Source organism: Nerophis lumbriciformis, linkage group LG16, assembly GCF_033978685.3.
Source record: "Nerophis lumbriciformis linkage group LG16, RoL_Nlum_v2.1, whole genome shotgun sequence".
In the NCBI taxonomy this organism is placed as follows: domain Eukaryota; kingdom Metazoa; phylum Chordata; class Actinopteri; order Syngnathiformes; family Syngnathidae; genus Nerophis; species Nerophis lumbriciformis.
The window spans coordinates 37,420,616-37,443,463 of NC_084563.2; the positions used below are offsets into that span (position 1 = coordinate 37,420,616).

The following is a 22,848-nucleotide window of genomic DNA, read 5'->3' on the forward strand; positions in this document are numbered from 1 at the left end:
TTGACGAGAAAGGACTAGACTAGGGCAAGGGACTCGATAGTACCGTTCATTTAGCTGGATAGGACTAGAGCTGGAGACTAGATAGGACAGTCTAGCTGACGAGATAGGACTAGAGCAGAAGTCTAGATAATAGAGTCTATTTGACGAGAAAGGACTAGACTAGGGCAAGGGACTCGATAGTACCGTTCATTTAGCTGGATAGGACTAGAGCTGGAGACTAGATAGGACAGTCTATCTGACGAGATAGGACGAGAGCAGGCCACAAGATAGGACAGCCTATCTGACTAGATAAGACTAGCGCAGGAGACCAGATTGGACAGCCTATCTGACTACATAAGGCTGGAGAAAGGGACCAGATATGACAGCCTGTTAGACTATATAGGACTAGTGCAAGGGACTCGATCAGACAGCTTGTTTGACTAGATAGGACTAGTGCAATAGACTCGATAGGACAGCCTGTTTGACTAGATACGACTACTGCAAGAGACTAGATGGGACAGCCTAACTGGCGAGATGAGACTCGAGCTACATGACACTTGATACAAAACTATGACTGTATAGGACTAGAGCAAGTGACTAGATAGGACAGTCCATCTGACTAAATAGGACTAGAGAAGGAGACTAGATAGGACAGCCTATCTGATGAGATAGGACTAGAGCCAGAGACTAGCTCGGACAGCCTATCTGATAAGATATGACTAGAGAAGATTCATTTACACTTGAATTACCAAAGATTATTTGTATAAAATATTGAATCAAATTAAATGGCACACCTGGTGATCTCTAACACATACTAATGTGCCACGGCACAGTGGTTGGGTTTCACTGGCATATAAGGTATGTCATGTGGAAGGAAATCTTCAGTTTGAACCAATTCTGGACTGAAGAGAGTGGTCAAATAGTGTTGGCATTTATTTCTACAACCTTCATCCAGCCGTCAGTATGTGTGCACCGTTTGTGTCAACTCATTCTTTGCCTCCCACACCTTCGGTGGTGAGCAGACAAACCGGCATGACGGTCACACGAGAGAAACACATTGCGCTGTGTTTGGTGAGTGATCACAACCTTGTGCCTTTGAGAGGCAGATCTTGAGAAAACAAGCTTTAACAATCACTTGGCTTCTCAAAACAACTGCCGTCTTAAACAGGCCTGACTGTCAGACATTAAACGTTACAATCCTGTTGAGTGTGTGTGTGTGTGTGTGTGTGTGTGTGTGTGTGTGTGTGTGTGTGTGTGTGTGTGTGTGTGTGTGTGTGTGCGTGCGTGCGCGTGTGTGCGTGCGTGCGTGCGTGTTTGCGTAAAATAACATTCCATTCATTCTTGAAGTGCTGAACTGGTCGGAGTGTGTAGCAGCACAGCACAATGCAACACAACAGCACTTACAAAGCAGCAATCAGAGCAAAGAGTGGCTATTTCGAAGAAACTAGAATACAAAACGTGTTTTCAGTTATTTCACCTTTTTTTTGTTAAGTACATAACTCCACATGTGTTCATTCATAGTGTTGATGCCTTCAGTGACAATCTACAATGTAAATAGTCATGAAAATAAAGAAAACGCATTGAATGTGACGGTGTGTCCAAACTTTTGGCCTGTACTGTACATATACATGTATAGGTGTATATGTATGTATGTATGTATGTATGTATGTACAGTATATGTATGTATATGTATGTACAGCATACATACATACATACATTCATACTTACGTATACATGTATAAATATCTTATGTGTCCTTCAGGATTGTTTTATTTGTAATTATGTTAGAGAGGTTTTTAAATCTAATATAACATGTATTTCACCATCCATCCATCCATCCATCCATCCATCTTCTTCCGCTTATCCGAGGTCGGGTCGCGGGGGCAGCAGCGTAAGCAGGGAAGCCCAGACTTCCCTCTCCGCAGCCACTTCGTCCAGCTCCTCCCGGGGGATCCCGAGGCGTTCCCAGGCCAGCCGGGAGACATAGTCTTCCCAACGTGTCCTGGGTCTTCCCCGTGGCCTCCTACTGGTCGGACGTGCCCGAAACACTTCCCGAGGGAGGCGCTCGGGTGGCATCCTAACCAGATGCCCGAACCACCTCATCTGGCTCCTCTCGATGTGGAGGAGCAGCGGCTTTACTTTGAGCTCCTCCCGGATGACAGAGCTTCTCACCCTATCTCTAAGGGAGAGCCCCGCCACCCGGCGGAGGAAACTCATTTCGGCCGCTTGTACCCGTGATCTTGTCCTTTCGGTCATGACCCAAAGCTCATGACCATAGGTGAGGATGGGAACGTAGATCGACCGGTAAATCGAGAGCTTTGCCTTCTGGCTCAGCTCCTTCTTCACCACAACGGATCGATACAGCGTCCGCATTACTGAAGACGCCGCACCGATCCGCCTGTCGATCTCACGATCCACTCTTCCCTCACTCGTGAACAAGACTCCGAAGTACTTGAACTCCATTTCACCATGTGGTCTCGTAAAATAGATACATTTTTCCCAACATCGCGATCAGCTGAAAACGAGGAGAGCCTGGAATCCATGCGAAAAGCTTTACTCTTGGATGTAAAATACAGGAATAACCGAGAGGCTGTGAAACTCATGATGGAAAATACTTTTGCATATCGAAGACATGAGTTTGTCTGTGATGCCCCAATGGTGGAAGATTTCATGACAAGATGGCCTGCTTTGTTTGAAGTCAGCGAGGTAAGCCTGTTTGTATAATATTTTTGTCATCTTGGATTTGCTCTTGACAAAAGGAATGTTTTGTGCAAATGTCTCCTTTACCTAAAAGCACATGATGTGTCTGTGCTTCATCGCATTCATTCATTCATTCAAATATTTCCTCTGAATCCTTTTTCAGATCAATTCTGAATTCTCTATAGGTCACCACTAGTCGAAGTTCCTGTCACAGGTGGAGCTCCACTCAGAAATGATGACAAAGCTCTTCCAAAAGAGAGGACAGCAAAGGGGAAACCTCAAACGAACCACTGCAGAATGAACAAGTGTAAGTGATACAAGGCTCATTCAGTTTTAGAAATGCAAATAAAGAAAGCCTTTTTGAAAATGTAATTTACATTTTTGTTTTATTGCTTGTATTCTGAAACGTGATTTTATTCCCGCAGGTAAAAACCATTGGTGGTCAACGAAGATAAGATGAGGCTGTAGTACATCAAGCAGCGCAAGAACTTCAGTGTCTACCGTATTTTTCGGACCATAGGGCGCACCGGATTAAAAGGCGCACTGCCGATGAGCGGATCTATTCAGGTCCATTTTCGTACAAAAGGCGCACCGGATTATAAGGCGCATTAAAGGGGTCATATTGTGATTTTTTTTCTAAATTTAAAACACTATCTTGTGGTCTACATAACATGTTGCATAGATTATGTTTTACAGATCATCTTCAAGTGGCTTTCTGACAGTCGCTTCAGGATGCGCCGTTTTGTGGGCGGTCTTATTTACGTGGCTCACCTTCAGCAGCGTCTTCTCCCCGTCATCTTTGTTGTAGCGGTGTAGCGTGCAAGGACGGGAGTGGAAAAAATGTCAAAAGATGGAGCTAACTGTTTTAATGACATTCAGACTTTACTTAAATCAATAACGGAGCAGCATCTCCTCATCCGTGGCTCAATAATGCAACATCAACGCCGGAAATGTGTCCCGTGAATAACCGTCCGACAGGAACCCTCTAATAACTACAGTTCCGTGGGTGAATAATGTGAACCCACTACAGTTTTTAGTGCTTTGATAGCTAGTCGACTGACAGATAGAACTTTACGCTACTTTATATTAGAAATGGCAACAGCGGAAGATGAATGCCACATAAGAAGATAGAGGAAGAAGAAGTTTATCGACTGCGACACGGACTACAATGGCGGACGCGTGCAAATTTTCAGTACTTATGCAGATCCCAAATACAGATCAGCAGGTACCAGAAGGTAAGAAAAGTTGCTTTTGCATAATATTGCAAAGCAAAACGCCAGATAATGTCTGCTAATAGGTGCCCTTTTGTGATTCTTATACACACACCATAATACCCATCCATCCATTTTCTACCGCTTATTCCCTTCGGGGTCACGGGGGGCGCTGGAGCCTATCTCAGCTACAATCAGACAAGTCGCCACCTCATCACAGGGCCAACACAGATAGACAGACAACATTCACACTCACATTTACACACTAGGGACCATTTAGTGTTGCCAATCAACCTATCCCCAGGTGCATGTCTTTGGAGGTGGGAGGAATACTTGTATGTTTATTGCGCCGACAATCCATCAAGCGGTGCAGCTTCATAGCTTACCGAAGTCATACTAAAACATTTTGACAGATTTGTGAGTGCCGTGTGTAATGTTCTATATTTTCAATGGAACATTTAAAGTTTTAGTGTTGTTTACTTGCGTATCTCTTATGTGGGACTGCCATCTACTGGTCACACTTATCATTACACCATGTATCAAATACAATTGCTTCGAGGTCGGTAAACACAACCAGAATTATTCCGTACATTAGGCGCACCGGGTTATAAGGCGCAGTGTCGATTTTTTCGAGAAAATTTAAGGATTATAGTGCGCCTTATTGTCCGAAAAATACGGTAAATACCATTTAGGCTTAAATCTTCCTGCAAAAAGCAGATACAAGCAAAAAACTCTAACTATATACATGGAATAGACCCCTATACTTTATCAATAAAAAGATTTGTCGAGTGGTATCTGTCACGACCAGAACAGGACTCTGAACACAGATGCAGGATTTTAAGACAATATATTTATTTGCACAAGGGAAGGGGTCCAAAACAGGAGAAATAAACAGGCTATAAAAACACAACTGACCTGAGCTCTAAACTAACAAAAATATCAATAACTCAAAAACGCTCCGTCTACTGAGGGAAAAAGGGGCTATGAACAAAAAACTACTAAGTATAACAAAAACCGCTCCAATGGAGGTGATGCTAGGAAGCTAATCTTACCTGAGAAAACTTACAAATCAAAATACTCCCATGGATCCAAAAAAGATACAAGAAACGTGGCTGTGGACAATGCTATGGCAAGGGAACGCTGGAGGTACGCACATGAAGTAACGAGACACTCTGGCACAAGACAAGAGGAGGACGAGACATTTATACACATGAGGGAGTGTGACACAGGTGGGAACAATCAGGCAATCAGGAGAGACATCAGACCAGTGAAACAGGAGGAAGGGCAAGTGACCTGAAACGAGAGGGAAAGTTAACCTTTCAAAATAAAACAGGAAATGGCAAGACAACATGACAACAGACGAAACCCAGACAAGACTTCACCCAGGTGTGACAGAACCCCCCCTTCTAGGGCCGACTCCTGACGGCCCAGGGACCTCAGGGTGGAGTCTATAGAAGTCCCGGATCAGGGAGGGGTCATCAATGTTCCGTTGGGGAACCCACTGTTTCTCTTCTGGACCGTACCCCTCCCAATCCACCAAGAACTGTCTACCTCGACCTCTTTTGCGTACCGCTAAAAGTTTCTTGACCCGGTACAGAAGTCCTCCGTCTACAGCTTCCAGGGGCGGTGGGGGGGGTTTGGTGGCTGGGACCATGGGGCTTTCTTTGGCAGGCTTGACTTGGCTGACATGGAAAGTAGGGTGGCCGCGGAGCGACCTGGGTAGGCGGAGGCGTACTGCTGCTGGATTGATGACCTTGGTGATGGGGAAGGGACCCACGAATCTGGGCGCTAATTTCTTGGAGGGAACCTTGAGGTGCAGGTCTTTGGCGGATAGCCATACTCTCTGTCCTGGCCGGTAATCAGGTGCTGGGCGCCGCTTCCGGTCGGCTGCTTTCTTGACCCGATCTCCTTGGCGAGCGAGCACTTGTCGGGCCGCAAGCCAAATACGACGGCATCGGCGCACCAGGGCGTGGGCGGAGGGCACGGAAACTTCTGGTTCTGAGTCTGGGAACACTGGCGGTTGGTAGCCGTAGACACACTTGAAGGGGGAGAAACCAGTGGCAGAGGTAGGCAAGGAGTTATGGGCATATTCCACCCAGACCAGGTGGGAACTCCACGTTGTTGGGTTCTGGGACACGAGGCATAGGAGGCCGGTTTCCAGTTGTTGATTGAGGCGCTCGGTCTGGCCGTTTGCCTCCGGGTGGTATCCTGATGTCAGGCTGGCTGTAGCCCCGATGAGCTTGCAGAACTCCTTCCAGAACCGTGAGATGAATTGGGGCCCCCGGTCTGATACAATGTCTGTGGGAAATCCATGAATTCTAAAAACGTGTTGCATCAATATCTGAGCAGTCTCCTTGGCTGTGGGCAACTTTGGCAAGGCAATAAAATGTGTCATCTTTGAAAATCGATCGACCACGGTGAGCACCGTGGTGTTACCTCTTGAGACCGGGAGGCCAGTGACGAAGTCCATAGAGATGTTAGACCACGGTCTGGAAGGGATAGGCAGCGGCTGTAAAAGTCCAACACGTGGCCCAGAGGATGTTTTGTTACGAGCGCAGACCGGACACGCCTCGATGTACTCCCGGACCCCCGCCTCCATGGATGGCCACCAGAACCGCTGTGAGATCATAAACATAGTTCTCCGAACTCCCGGATGGCAGGTAAGCAGCAAGGTGTGAGCCCAATGGATCACCTGTGGGCGCAGACTGACCGGGACAAACAGGCGATTCTCTGGGCACCCACTAGGTGGAGGAGTCTCACCATTAGCGTGCCTTACCTCTCGTTCTATCTGCCAAGTGACCGCTCCAACCACACAGTTCAGTGGAAGGATGGGTTCTGGTACCTTGGCAGCAGGCTCGGGGTCGTAGAGGCGTGACAAAGCGTCTGACTTGACGTTGCGGGACCCCGGCCTGTAAGACAACGTGAAGTTAAAACGATTGAAAAACAATGCCCACCTGGCCTGACGTGAATTCAGTCTCTTGGCGTTTCGAATATATTCCAAGTTCTTGTGGTCAGTCCAAACTATGAAAGGATGTTGTGCCCCCTCTAACCAATGTCGCCACTCTTCCAGCGCTACCTTGACCGCCAGAAGTTCCCTGTTGCCAACATCATAGTTACGTTCTGCAGGGCTCAACCGGCGAGACAGAAAAGCACAGGGGTGGGTCTTGCCATCTGCCTCCAGTCTTTGGGATAAGACCGCCCCAACTCCCTCGTTCGACGCGTCCACCTCGACCACAAATTGGCGTTGTGGATCTGGTAGCGTGAGGATGGGTGCAGTCGTGAAGCGGCGCTTGAGATCCTGGAACGCCCTCTCTGCCTCCGGAGACCAGTGGAAGCGCACCTGTGGAGAAGTCAAAGCATGGAGAGGGGAAGCTATTGCGCTAAAGCCTCTGATAAATCGTCTGTAGAAGTTCGCAAAACCGAGGAATTGCTGAACCTTCTTACGACTATCAGGTGTTGGCCACTTGGCGACTGCGCTAACTTTAGCCGGATCCATCTGTACACTTCCAGGGGCTACAATGAAGCCCAGGAAGGAGATGGTGTCGGCATGGAATTTGCACTTTTCAGCTTTTACGTACAGGTGGTTTTCCCGGAGCCGTTGCAAAACCTGGCTGACATGGTGTCTGTGAATGTCCAGATTGTCAGAATAAATTAGTATGTCATCAAGATAGACGAAAACAAAATTATCCAAAAAGTCTCTCAGCACATCATTAATCATAGCCTGAAAAACGGCAGGGGCATTAGTGAGACCAAAAGGCATTACTAAATATTCGTAGTGGCCACTAGGGGTGTTAAATCCGGTTTTCCACTCATCACCTTCCCTAATGCGAATGAGGTGATAAGCATTGCGTAGGTCAAGCTTGGTAAAAACTTTGGCCTGTTGGAGCTGATCGAAAACTGATGACATTAATGGCAGAGGGTACCGATTCTTTATTGTTATGTCGTTGAGGGGACTATAGTCTATACATGGTCGCAGGGTGCCGTCTTTCTTGGATACAAAGAAAAACCCTGCTCCAGCAGGTGACGATGAGGGACGGATGAGTCCCATTTTAAGTGAGGATTGTATGTAGTCTTTCATAGCATGTTTTTCGGGACCTGATACCGAATATAGGCGCCCCTTGGGGATGGTAGATCCGGGAATGAGGTCTATAGCACAATCGTAAGGACGATGTAGCTTTTACCTTATTAAAGACCTCCTTCAGGTGGTGATAGCAAGGAGGTACTGACGTCAAATCTGGGTGCTGTGGTTCTATGGTAAAGTGAGAAGAAACAGAGTTTATATTCGTGGTAGTTCTTGCTGGGGCACTAACCCTCATACACTTCCCCACGCAGTTCCTTCCCCAGCCCCTGATTTTGCCTGTGGGCCAGTCTATGTGGGGGGTGTGGTAAATGAGCCATGGATGTCCCAATACCAGGGTGCGTGCTGGTGAGTGAAACAAAAAAAAGTTCAATAGTTCGTGGTGATTATCAATGTCTATGGCTACGGGTTCTGTGACATGGGTGATCGTGAATAAAGCGCTACCATTAAGGGCGCTAGCCTTAAGGGGGGGTGTGATGGCCCTTGTTTTTACTCCCAATTTCTTGGCTAAACCCCAGTCCATCAAGCTCTCATCGGCCCCAGAGTCAATTAAAACATGCATAACCACACTAATAGAGTCATTGGTTACCTTAATGGGTGTCAAGGTACGCACGGTAGCACTTGAGGCAGGATTCTGATCCCTCACCTGGGTCGACTTGGAAGGGCAGGCGGCCACGAGATGCCCCACCTCCCCACAATAGAAACATCGCCCCTCCTTGAGGCGACGTTGGCGCTCTACCAGAGGGAGTCTTGCCCGGCCCAACTGCATGGGCTCCTCTCCCCTCTCAGGCAGGGAATAGGGAAGCCGTACTGTTGGTTGAGGACCTGGAGTAGAACTGGCGGTGAGGGAAAACTGCGGCTGGTGGTCTGGATCCGTCGGACGGCCTCCTTGGAGAAACTTGAACTCCTGTAGTCGTTGGTCTGTCCTGATGGCGAGGGTGATGAGGTCGTCCAGGTTCGCGGGTAGGTCTCTGGGTAGAAGTCGCTCCAGAAGCGGGCCGGCCAGCCCCTTGAGGAAGACGTCATTGAGTGCTGTAGTGTTCCATCCGCTGACTGCGGCCAGTGTTCGAAAACGAATGGCATAACCAGAAGCTGATTCTTTCCCCTGACAAATCCTACTTAGCTCTCTGGCCCTTTCGCGCTCAGTTGAGACAGGATCAAAAGTCTTTTGGAGAGTCTCTGTGAAGTCTTGGAGTGAGCTGCATATGTGAGAGCTCCTGGACCACTCAGCCATGGCCCATTTCCTTGCTCTCCCCGCCAGATAAGAGATCATAAAAGACACCTTAGCACGATCGGTGTGAAAGGTGTGGGGCGAGAGCTCCAAATGCATCTCACAGTTTATGATGAATTCTTTGCATTGTCCGGGTTCGCCCGCAAAGCGTTCTGGAGGGGCCAATCGGGCTCCCACCCCACTATGAATGGTGGGGAGTACCTGAGTCATGGGGGCTGGCTGCGGCTCAGGCACAGGGGGTGCGGGACCAGGCTTGGTCATTTGGGTGAGCAAAAGTTGCACCTGTTCCGCAAGTTGGCCCACCTGGGAGGTAACAGCGGTCTGAAAGTTCTCTTGGATTCGGGCGATCCCCTGGATTACCTGGCCCAAGACTGCCACCTGCTCCTCATGAGCGGAGAGGCGGGATTCCTGCGCATGAAGGGTCGCGGCCCACTGCTTCGATCCTGCTGTGTCCATACTGGCCAGAGTGTACTGTCACGACCAGAACAGGACTCTGAACACAGATGCAGGATTTTAAGACAATATATTTATTTGCACAAGGGAAGGGGTCCAAAACAGGAGAAATAAACAGGCTATAAAAACACAACTGACCTGAGCTCTAAACTAACAAAAATATCAATAACTCAAAAACGCTCCGTCTACGGAGGGAAAAAGGGGCTATGAACAAAAAACTACTAAGTATAACAAAAACCGCTCCAATGGAGGTGATGCTAGGAAGCTAATCTTACCTGAGAAAACTTACAAATCAAAATACTCCCATGGATCCAAAAAAGATACAAGAAACGTGGCTGTGGCTGTGGACAATGCTATGGCAAGGGAACGCTGGAGGTACGCACATGAAGTAACGAGACACTCTGGCACAAGACAAGAGGAGGACGAGACATTTATACACATGAGGGAGTGTGACACAGGTGGGAACAATCAGGCAATCAGGAGAGACATCAGACCAGTGAAACAGGAGGAAGAGCAAGTGACCTGAAACGAGAGGGAGAGTTAACCTTTCAAAATAAAACAGGAAATGGCAAGACAACATGACAACAGACGAAACCCAGACAAGACTTCACCCAGGTGTGACAGTATCAAGGATTATACGTCGCTCGCGTTTCCAGACATATCGAACTATTGTGCTCTAGACTCCATTCTACACGACAAAACAGATGGAAACTTGGAAAAGCATGGAAGTCTACAACTTTTTTGTGTGTGGCTGGGTCAAGGAAAGTGGTATCAAAACTCTTGCGGATAACTATGCATCGTTTTTGTATGGGTAAAGTTGCATTGCATGATTTAACCTCGCGTCTATGTTTGTTGCTGTTGAAAATGAATGGATGGATAACTTAAGATAATATTGTGTATGTGCTGAAAGCTTCATTTATGATTGCTGCCTTTGGTAAAAGCTTAACTATTTTAGATTTTGCTCACATTTGCTTTCTTTTGTTTAAACTCGCCGAGTTGGTGTTTAAAAGTAATAAAAATAATTTCAAGATAATACTTAAATCAGACCTGGGAAAATTAAGGCCCGGGGACCGTTTAGCTTTTCAATCTGGCCCGCCGGACATTCCCAAATATTTTTTTTAGATCTTTAAGATGGAATCAGTAGCTGCCATTATGATGTACAGTGATGTTTTCAAATTACCGGAAGTCTTGAACTACACAAAGTATTTCAATGGTTGGAATCTGCGCTTTTGCATGATATACTAGTTACTATGATAATCTAATTAGTTACTATGGTAATCTAAGTCACAGTAGCTCAGACGAGGCACCAAGCAGTGTGTGTGGGGAGCGTTTCCACAGAGTGTTTCCAGAGCGGCCATCCTGAAATGCGGATGTCAGGGACAGACGCGGAAGGAGATTTTTACAACAAAGTTCTAAAGTTTAGTGATATATCACATATATCAGATTGTAAGTGGGTTTTTTTTACCTTTGCGTTCATATTTCGCTGTTTGTTGCATTTTTGTTGCGTTTCCCTTGATTGTAAAATATGTCGGTCTCGAGGGGGTGTGACGTTCATACGTTGTCAATGTTCAGTGTTTTATCGTTCATAGTTAATATTGTAAATCCTGCATTCTTTATTTACATGTACATTCTGGGTGTCTCATTCAGTAAAAAAATGTAAAATTCCATTCCGTTTATTCAGGCGGTCTGTCATAACATTTTTAGCATTTAATCAGACATTATTGTGAGGTTTTCTATTAGTGTTCCTAAAAATAGATATACCCGCCTTTTTCTCTAAATTTCTCAAAATAATTGCCCAGGTCTGACTTAAATGGTAAATAATAAACGTTAAAAGTATATCGACTCTGCTCTCCCTTGGACTGGCGTGTGTGCTGCTTTTCTCGTCTTGTAAAATCTTGCACTCTTCCTCCCTTTTTAATTACCTCTCGAGGAACTCTGAAGAAACGTTTATCCTTTTCGCAATTTGAACGATTCGCACACACGAGCGTAGGACATTTTTTTTCTTCCAGAAAGGCTAAATGGCGCCCAGTACCCATTGAGAACACAGCTAGCTTGACCACCACGCGTATTTAATGTTAAGAGACGTGAGCCGGACGTGACGTCAGTAAAATCCAAGCAAAAGCTTTTGTTTTTAATCAACATTAACAGGCCCTATTTTACTATTTATCTTATCTATACCTTAAAGCCGCCCTAACTAACGTTTCAACCTTCATAGAATATTTTCTATAACTTTTGGAATGATACATTGACTTATTAAATGGCACCTCTGTCATGGCCTGAGGGGATCTGTATTACTTTTACTGATACTTTGTGACTTTGAAGAGGGTGGCAGGAACCGTGCCACACAAACTAAAATGTGCTGATTTGCTTTACGGCATACGTCACTCCCTCTTTCCCCATTCCTTAAAAAGACGGAAGTTGATGCGAACGCCTACGGACAATTACTGCTATCATGGCCGAAGCTCCAGAGAAATGAAAAGTTTTGTATGAGGAAACAAGAAAAGGGAGCTCACGCGGATAAAAGGACAGTCAAGGATCAACATTGCCCCGGCTTTCACTCGCTGGATAATTTCGCTCGCTGGATAATTTCACTATCGGAAATTTGCATGGTTGCAATAAAAAGCCACCAGCGTTATAGTTCGCAGTTCTACACTACTTCTTTCAAAAAAACTCTCCCGCCTGCCTTTCTTTGCTTCGGACCTGCAGCCGCGCTGATACTTTCTCGGTAGTAGCGTCATGTTTGTAGTGCAATCCAATTAAAAATCCAGATCAGCTTGTACAGGAATAGTTGGTGTGTATATGGAACTCTATGCACTTTTCTTATTCAATTTTTGTTTCTGATTTGAGCTGAAAATATTAATCATTTAAGCTTAGAGCGGCCGTGCCTGGTTCAATCCCTGGCTTCCGTCATCCCAGTCACGTCCGTGGTGTTCTTGGGCAAGACACTTCACCCTTGCTCCTGATGGGTTGTGGTTAGGGCCTTGCATGGCAGCTCCGGCCATCAGTGTGTGAATGGGTGAATGTAGAAATAGTGTCAAAGTGCTTTGAGGGCCTTGGAGGTAGAAAAGTGCTGTACAAGTATAACTCATTTAACAACGATTCAATATTTGTGGTTGCCGATACGATTTAGAGACTATATTATTTTTTAGAATGATACAATCTGAATTGATTCAGTGCGTTGAAATCGATTCAGTAACTTTTTTGCAAAAAATAAAAAAATTAAACAGTGTTAAATAAATGGCAGATACTACAGGTGAAGTATCCTTTATTCCTGTTTCTTGTAAGGGAATTAATTGTAAATGAATTACAGATCCAACTAAGCAAATAAACAACAATGCATTGACACCTTTTTTTAATAAGGTGCAACCAACACTAGAAGCACATGTCACACACAACAATACTGTCTCTTAAAGGCAGAGAGACAAACATATCACAGATATTACACTATTGTCTTGTTGCGTTTGTTATGACCTTTCTTCAAGAAGGTAAGAAAAGTTAGTAGATATCCACCATTTTTTTTTATGGCGCCACTGACGGGAAAACAGACTTAACGTTTAAAATCTTTAATATTAGAAGTGTTAAACTTCATATAAAGTCTGCCGTTCTTAAATCCAATGTTGTCCTTTTTTTTTTTGATGGTGCCACAAACGGGAAAATAGACTTAACGTTTAAAATCTTTAATATTAGACGTGTTAAACTTCATATAAAGTCTGACGTTTTTAAATCCAATGTTGTCCTTTTTCTAGTATTGATAAAATTGATCGATTCCCTTTTAAAAACAATCTTGGATCGATACATGTCTCTTGTAAGGCAAGTACCCCGACCCCGGATCGATATACTTTAAATTTAGGAATAGTACAGGCCAAAAGTTTGGACACACCTTCTCATGTCAATGCATTTTCTTTATTTTCACGACTATTTACATTGTAGATTGTCACTGAAGGTATCAAAACTATGACATCTGTGAAATGAAAACCATTTCAGGTGACTACCTTTTGAAGCTCATTGAGAGAATGCCAAGAGTGTGCAAAACAGTAATCAGAGCAAAGGGTAGCTATTTTGAAGAAACTATAATATAAAACATGTTTTAAGTTAAAGTTAAAGTTAAAGTACCCATGATTGTCACACACACACTAGGTGTGGCGGAATTATTGTTCAGTTATTTCACCTTTTTTTGTTACTTACATAACTCCACATGTGTTCATTCATAGTTTAGATGCCTTCAGTGACAATCTACAATGTAAATAGTCATGAAAATAAGAAAAAACGCATTGAATGAGAAGGTGTGTCCAAATTTTTGGCCTGTACTGTATTTCTATGTATTGATCAATCATCAATCAAAGTTTATTTATACAGTATAGCCCTTAATCACAAGTGTCTCAAAGCCACAACGACACCCTCGTTATAACCCTAGCACACAGTGCTTCAATTTCAAGCATGTGAAATGTCCACAAAAACGTGGAAATCAGCATTTTTAAATATTAATTTTCGCATCAAAATATCACTTTTGATATAAAATAATGAAATACATGAACAATAATAAATAATGATAATGAAATAAATCACATTTGTTTAATTCTTACCTCAGCCACAGGCGGAGGTGCGCAAATTTTCAGGACTCATACAGATCAGCAGGTACCAGAAGATAAGAACATTTGCTTTTGCATAATATTGCGAAACAAAACGGCAGATAATGTCTTACCTTATACACACACCATAATAATACTCGTACGTTGAAGCACAGTACAATCCATCAAGCGGTGCGGCTTCGCAGCTTACCAAAGTCGTACTAAAACATTTTGATAGATTTTTTGAGAACCGTGTGTAATGTTCTATATTTTCAATGGAACATATAAAATGTTGGTGTTTACCTAGATCATATTGCAGTTTACAAGTATCTCTTATGTGTCAATGTCATCTACTGGTCACACTTATCATTTCACCATGTACCAAATAAAATAGCTTTGAGGTCGGTAAGCATAACCAAAATTATTCCATACATTAGGCGCACCGGGTTATAAGGCGCACTGTCGAGTTTTGAGAAAATTAAATGATTTTAAGTGCGCCTTGTAGTCCAAAAACCACGGTAACCAGAAGAGGCGTGGCTACAAGATAGAGTTGCCAAATAGGAAAACATTTTCTGAGTTCCTCGCATGCATGTTACATAATTTTACATGACCCTTTCAATGATAATAATGTTAGTAAATAATCCACCAACAATTATATGGTTCATTACATGGGACTATAAATAGTTAGCGCTTATAATAACAATATCACTAATATTTGGTTAATATTCAAGTTACAAAACCCTTTTTGGATGTTTTTTTATTGGGTTTTAAGGGTGGAATAGAGGACCTTCCATTGGCTCTGCTGAAAGTGGACTTATATTTACGTTTATTAACGAGTTAGAATGCATTAAAAATAAAATACTGTATTTTCCAGACTATAAGGCGCACTTAAAATCCTTTTTTTCCCCTCAAAACTCGACAGTGTGCCTTATAACCCGGTGCGCCTAATGTACAGAATAATTCTGGTTTTGCTTACCGACCTCGAAGCAATTTTATTTGGTACATGGTGTAATAAGTGTGACCAGTAGATGGCAGTCAAACATAAGAGATATGTGTAGACTGCAATATGACTCAAGTAAACAACACCAACATTTTATATGTTCCATTGAAAATATAGAACATTACACACAGCTCTGAAAAATCTATCAAAACGTTTTAGTACGACTGTCACATCGTGGTGAGGGAAGTCCTGTTTTGGGGTTGTCTGGCAAACTTCCTGTTTTTTTTGAAAATTCTAATCCTCCATCCGGGGACCTCAGTTTGCATCACGGTTCTGGGGGGAGTTCTGCCGACTCATTGGAGCCAAGGCCAGCCTGACATCAGGATATCATCCGGAAGCCAACGGCCAGACCGAACGACTTAACCAGCAGCTGGAAACCGGCCTCCGGTGCTTGGTCTGCCAGAACCCCTCCACATGGAGCAAACACCTGGTCTGGGTAGAGTATGCGCACAATTCGCTGCCTACATCAGCCACTGGCCTCTCTCCCTTTCATTGTGCCTTAGGGTACCAGCCCCCTCTCTTTCCAGAGAATGAGTCAGAAGTGTCGGTCCCCTCCGCCCATGCCATGGTCCGACGTTGTCACCGCATTTGGGCAGCCGCCCGTCAAGTATTGATCAGACAGCGAGATCGGATGAAGAGAGCGGCAGACCGCAAGAGACGACCTGCACTTAAGTACCAACCTGGTCAGAGAGTCTGGCTTTCAGCCAAGGACCTACATCTCAAGGTCACATCAAAGAAACTGGCACCCCGCTTTGTAGGTCCATTCCCAATTACCAAGCTCGTCGGACCTGCAGCGGTTCGGCTTCGTCTGCCCCGATCCCTCCGCGCCTATCCCACCTTCCACGTCAGTCAGGTCAAACCAGTCAAAGAAAGCACCATGGTCCCACCCACCACGTCCCCTCCACCACCCGAAGTAATTGAAGGTGGAGCAGTATACAAAGTTAAACGCTTGTTGGCAGTACGCAACCGGGGCCGGGGCAGACAATTCCTGGTAGATTGGGAAGGATACGGACCTGAAGAGAGACAGTGGGTTCCTTCCCGCCACATTGTCGACCCCACTCTCATCAGGGACTTCTACAGAGACCACCCTGAACAGTCTGGGCCGTCGAGAGTCGGCCATAGAAGGGGGGGTACTGTCACATCGTGGTGAGGGAAGTCCTGTTTTGGGGTTGTCTGGCAAACTTCCTGTTTTATTTTGAAAATTCTAATCCTCCTCTCGTTTCAGGCCACTTGCCCTTCCTCCCGTGTCACTGGTCTGATGTCTCTCCTGATTGCCTGATTGTGTCCACCTGTGTCACCTCGTACTAAAACATTTTGATAGATTTTTTGAGAACCGTGTGTAATGTTCTATATTTTCAATGGAACATATAAAATGTTGGTGTTTATAAGTATCTCTTATGTGTCAATGTCATCTACTGGTCACACTTATCATTTCACCATGTACCAAATAAAATAGCTTTGAGGTCGGTAAGCATAACCAAAATTATTCCATACATTAGGCGCACCGGGTTATAAGGCGCACTGTCGAGTTTTGAGAAAATTAAATGATTTTAAGTGCGCCTTGTAGTCCAAAAACCACGGTAACCAGAAGAGGCGTGGCTACAAGATAGAGTTGCCAAATAGGAAAACATTTTCTGAGTTCCTCGCATGCATGTTACATAATTTTACATGACCCTTTCAATGATAATAATATTAGTAAATAATCCACCAACAATTATATGGTTCATTACATGGGACTATAAATAGTTAGCGCTTATAATAACAATATCACTAATATTTGGTTAATATTCAAGTTACAAAACCCTTTTTGGATGTTTTTTTATTGGGTTTTAAGGGTGGAATAGAGGACCTTCCATTGGCTCTGCTGAAAGTGGACTTATATTTACGTTTATTAACGAGTTAGAATGCATTAAAAATAAAATACTGTATTTTCCAGACTATAAGGCGCACTTAAAATCCTTTTTTTCCCCTCAAAACTCGACAGTGTGCCTTATAACCCGGTGCGCCTAATGTACAGAATAATTCTGGTTTTGCTTACCGACCTCGAAGCAATTTTATTTGGTACATGGTGTAATAAGTGTGACCAGTAGATGGCAGTCAAACATAAGAGATATGTGTAGACTGCAATATGACTCAAGTAAACAACACCAACATTTTATATGTTCCATTGAAAATATAGAACATTACACACAGCTCTGAAAAATCTATCAAAACGTTTTAGTACGACTGTCACATCGTGGTGAGGGAAGTCCTGTTTTGGGGTTGTCTGGCAAACTTCCTGTTTTATTTTGAAAATTCTAATCCTCCTCTCGTTTCAGGCCACTTGCCCTTCCTCCCGTGTCACTGGTCTGATGTCTCTCCTGATTGCCTGATTGTGTCCACCTGTGTCACCCTCCCTCATGTGTATATAGTCCTCGTCTTCCCCTGTCTTCTTGCCAGAGTATATCGTCTCGCTACATACCTCCAGCCTTGTCCACAGCCTTGTCCACAGCCTTGATAAGTATTGTCTCGCTTTATTTATTGATTTCTTTGTTTCCTCTGAGAGAGTGATTTTCTTTTGCTAAAGTTTTTTCGGCCAAGTCTTTTTGTATCAATTTTCATAGTGCCTTGTCTTCTTTTTTTCCCTCCTTCTGGAGCGCTTTTAGTTTGCAAGCTTCTCGACTTCTTTTCATGAGTGAAATTATCTTTTTGTAGATTATCATAGATTGTTGGTTTTTTGTTATTAGACTTGTATAGAAATTTTGCTATTGCCCTTTTCCTCCTTATGGAGTGATTTTCTGTTTATTGCCTTATGTCCTATGCTACACATCCTCTAGTTACTCAAGTATATCATAGATAGATTTTGTAGCCACTTTGTTTAATCACTCTGTCCAAGAGATAGCAAAGAAAAATAATTAAATAAAGTCTGAGTCAATTGTCTCTCTTCTGCATCTGAGTCCTCATTTTTGCCCAGACCTAACAACGACTTTGGTAAGCTATGGAGCCGCACCGCACAAAATGGCGCATCTTGAAGCGACTGTCAGAAATCGGCTAGAAGATGATCTGTAAAACATAATCTATGCAACATTTTGACCAAAGAACCACCATTACATCTTATGTAGACCACAAAGAGGTGTTTTCAATTTAGAAAAAAAAATAATTATGATTTGAGTCCTTTAATGCACCCTATAATCCAGTGCACTTTATATATATAAAAAACAGGTCGAAAATAGACCATTCATTGGCAATGCGCTTTATAATCCGGTGTGCCCTATGGTCTGTAAAATACGGTACATCCGTCGTCATGCCTTTTTATAATGATTGTGAACGACTGGCAACATTCCAAAAAAGTGCAGTTCCCCTTTAAAGGTGGTCCTTAAAGGCCTACTGAAATGTGATTTTCTTATTTAAACGGGGATAGCTGGTCCATTCTATGTGTCATACTTGATCATTTCGCGATATTGTCATATTTTTGCTGAAAGGATTTAGTAGAGAACATCGACGATAAAGTTTGCAACTTTTGGTCGCTGATAAAAAAGCCTTGCCTGTACCGGAAGTAGCAGACGAGTAGTGTGACGTCACAGGTTGTGGAGCTCCTCACATCCGCACATTGTTTACAATCATGGCCACCAGCAGCGAGAGCGATTCGGACCGAGAAAGCGACGATTTCCCCATTAATTTGAGTGAGGATGAAAGATTCGTGGATGAGGAAAGTGAGAGTGAAGGACTAGAGGGCAGTGGGAGCGATTCAGATAGGGAAGATGCTGTGAGAGGCGGGTGGGACCTGATATTCAGCTGGGAATGACTAAAACAGTAAATAAACACAGGATTCTATTAGCCACAACACAACCAGGCTTATATTTAATATGCCACAAATTAATACCGCATAACAAACACCTCCCCCCACCCGTCCATATAACCCGCCAATACAACTCAAACACCTGCACAACACACTCAATCCCACAGCACAAAGTACCGTTCACCTCCCCGAAGTTCATACAGCACATATATTTCCCCAAAGTCCCCAACGTTACGTACGTGACATGCACATAGCGGCACGCACGTACGGGCAAGCGATCAAATGTTTGGAAGCCGCAGCTGCATGCATACTCACGGTACCGTGTCTGCGTATCCAACTCAAAGTCCTCCTGGTAAGAGTCTCTGTTGTCCCAGTTCTCCACAGGCCAATGGTAAAGCTTGACTGTCATCTTTCGGGAATGTAAACAATGAAACACCGGTCGTGTTTGTGTTGCTGAAGTCGGCCGCAATACACCGCTTCCCACCTACAGCTTTCTTCTTTGCTGTCTCCATTGTTCATTGAACAAATTGCCAAAGATTTACCAACACAGATGTCCAGAATACTGTGGAATTTTGCGATGAAAACAGACGACTTAATAGCTGGCCACCATGCTGTCCCAAAATGTCCTCTACAATCCGCGACATCACGCGCTGACGTCATCATACCGAGACGTTTTCAGCAGGATATTTCGCGCAAAAATTTAAAATTGCACTTTAGTAAACTAACCCGGCCGTATTGGCATGTGTTGCAATGTTAAGATTTCATCATTGATATATAAACTATCAGACTGCGTGGTCGGTAGTAGTGGGTTTCAGTAGGCCTTTAAAAGTAGTCTTTAAATGTAGTCTTTAAACCTGGCCAGTTCCCTTGTTCCATACAGCAAACGTATGCAGATGTCTTGTTTACAAAAGTAGCTGTGTTTGCTCTTAGTGTTGGATGTAACAGTGGTGAAACTTCCTTATTTGTGATTATTGCAAGATGATCTGTTATGTGTAGCAGCGGCAGCTGAAGTGAATGTGACAGCGTGTCATAATTACGACAGTGAGCTGGATTAAAAAAATACCGATAGTCGGTACACATAGCCATAAGAGACTCATGAATTTATTTTATCTGTGGGTCCCAACACTTAATTGGTTACCCGTAATTTCTACTTGTCTGTCTGACCATAGAAATGGAAGAGTACTGTTAGATATCTTGGTCAGGAAAGTGCGGAAATATCTTTGGGAACTTGAATAAATCCTTCGATTTAAACTGCCACATACTCAGCAAGCTATAACATATCTATAACACCAACTCCCCATAAAGTAAGAGTATTTCTCTTAGCCGTCATGTTTTCAAAAACGTCTAAAAGTTCTATTCTTTAGACCAAAGGTGTCAAACTCGTTTTAGCTCAGGGACCGCATGGAGGAAAATCTATTCCCACGTGGGCCGGACAGGTCAAATTATGGCATGATAACTTAAAAATACAACTACGACAACTTCATTTTTTTGTTTTTGTTTTACCAAAATAAAATTACAACAAGCACATTTTGAAAATGTACACAACACAAATAATCCTCTTGACAAAACAAATCGGTGCAATTTCAATAACACCACCAAGAACACAATGAAGTTAGACTTACTGTATTTTCCGGATCATAGGGCGCACTGGATTATAAATCCGGATGTCCGATAATGGCTTTTTGCCGATATCCAATATTCCGATATTGTCCAACTCTTTAATTACCGATACCGATATCAACCGATACCGATATATACAGTCATGAAATTAACACATTATTATGCCTAATTTGGACAACCAGGTATGGTGAAGATAAGGTCCTTTTTTTTTCTCAAATAAATAAAATAAAATAAGATAAACAATATAAAAACATTTTCTTGAATAAAACAGAAAGTAAAACAATATAAAAACAGTTACATAGAAACTAGTAATTAATAAAAATGAGTAAAATTAACTGTTAAAGGTTAGTACTATTAGTGCAGTGGTTCTCAAATGGGGGTACGCGTACCTTTGGGGGTACTTGAAGGTATGCTAAGGGGTACGTGAGATTTGTTTTAAATGTCTGTCAAAAAGAACTGTGAAAAGAAATGCAACAATGCAATATTCAGTGTTGACAGCTAGATTTTTTGTGGACATGTTCCATAAATATTGATGTTAAAGATTTTTTTTTTTTGTGAAGAAATGTTTAGAATTAAGTTCATGAATCCAGATGGATCTCTATTAGAATCCCCAAAGAGGGCACTTTAAGTTGATGATTACTTCTATGTGTAGAAATCTTTATTTATAAATTAATCACTTTTTAGGGTTTTTTTTATATCTTTTTTTCCAAATAGTTCAAGAAAGACCACAACAAATGAGCAATATTTTGCACTGTTATACAATTTAATAAATCAGAAACTGATGACATAGTGCTGTATTTTACTTCTTTATCTCTTTTTTTCAACCAAAAATGCTTTGCTCCGTTTAGGGGGTACTTGAATTAAAAAAAATGTTCACAGGGGGTACATCACTGAAAAAAGGTTGAGAACCACTGTATTAGTGAACCAGCAGCATGCACAATCATGTGTGCTTACGGACTGTATCCCTTGCAGACTGTATTGATATATATTGATGTATAATGTAGGAACCAGAATATTAATAACAGAAAGAAACAACCCTTTTGTGTGAATGAGTGTGAATGAGTGTGAATGAGTGTAAATGGGGGAGGGAAGTTTTTTGGGTTGGTGCACTAATTGTAAGTGTATCTTGTGCTTTTTATGTTGATTTAATAACAATTTTAAAAAATAAGATAAAAATACCCGATACCGATAATAAAAAAAAACATACCGATAATTTCCGATATTACATTTTAAAGCATTTATCAGCCGATAATAAAGGCGCACGGCTGATGAGCGGGTCTATTCAGGGTTTTTTTTTCATACAAAAGGCGCACTGGATCAATAGGCGCATTAAAGTGGTCATATTATGATTTTATTATTTTGTGGTCTACATAACATGTAATGGTGGTTCTTTGGTCAAAATGTTGCATAGATTATGTTTTACATATCATCTTCAAGTCGCTTTCTTACAGTCGCTTCAGGATCCGCCATTTTCTAGGCGGTCTTATTTACGTGGCTTACCTTCGACAGCGTCTTCTCCCCTCATCTTTGTTGTAGCGGTGTAGCGTGCAAGGACGGGAGTGGAAGAAGTGTCAAACAATGGAGTTAACTGTTTTAATGACATTCAGACTTTACTTAAATCAATAACGGAGCAGAATCTTCTCATCCGTGGCTCACTAGTGCAACAACAACGCCGGAAATGTGTCCTGTGAAAAACCGTCCGACCTGAACTCTCTAATAACTAAAGTTCTGTGGGTGAATTATGTAAACTCACTACACTGGTAGTTTTAGCGCTTCCATAGCGAGATATATAAGTTACAACTTTATGCTACTTTATATTAGAAATGGCAACAGCGGAGGATGAATGCCCCATAAAAAGAAGAAACTTATCGACTACGGCATCGGCACAGACTACAGTGGCGGACTTGCGCACATTTTCAGGACTTATGCAGATCCCAAATACACATCAGCAGGTACCAGAAGGTAAGAAAAGTTGGTGTTGCATAATATTGTGAAACAAAACACCAGAACCAATAGAGGGACAGCGGAGTTCATACTCAAACAGGCTCCTTCAGCTTTGTTCCCACAGTCTTCGATTCAAGAACTCCTTCATTCCACTCCAACCAGCTGTATAATCACTCGCCATACAGCAATAGATGATATCTGTCTATTACCTGACCGCTTCTATGTTAGCTACCTCTCTTTGTTTATAATGTCTATTTTCTGCTTGATCTACTCTCTATTTTATGCT

General features: G+C 43.0%; 1 protein-coding gene across 1 annotated transcript; it reads left to right on the forward strand.

The window, feature by feature from the left end:
* The first annotated feature begins 15,474 nt into the window (after positions 1 to 15,474).
* Positions 15,475 to 16,370, forward strand: LOC133617430 (uncharacterized). Its single transcript, XM_061977377.2, has 2 exons — positions 15,475 to 15,656; positions 15,724 to 16,370. Exons 1-2 carry the CDS (start codon positions 15,635 to 15,637, stop codon positions 16,368 to 16,370), a joined length of 669 nt encoding a protein of 222 aa, XP_061833361.1. The 5' UTR covers positions 15,475 to 15,634.
* Positions 16,371 to 22,848: the final 6,478 nt, after the last annotated feature.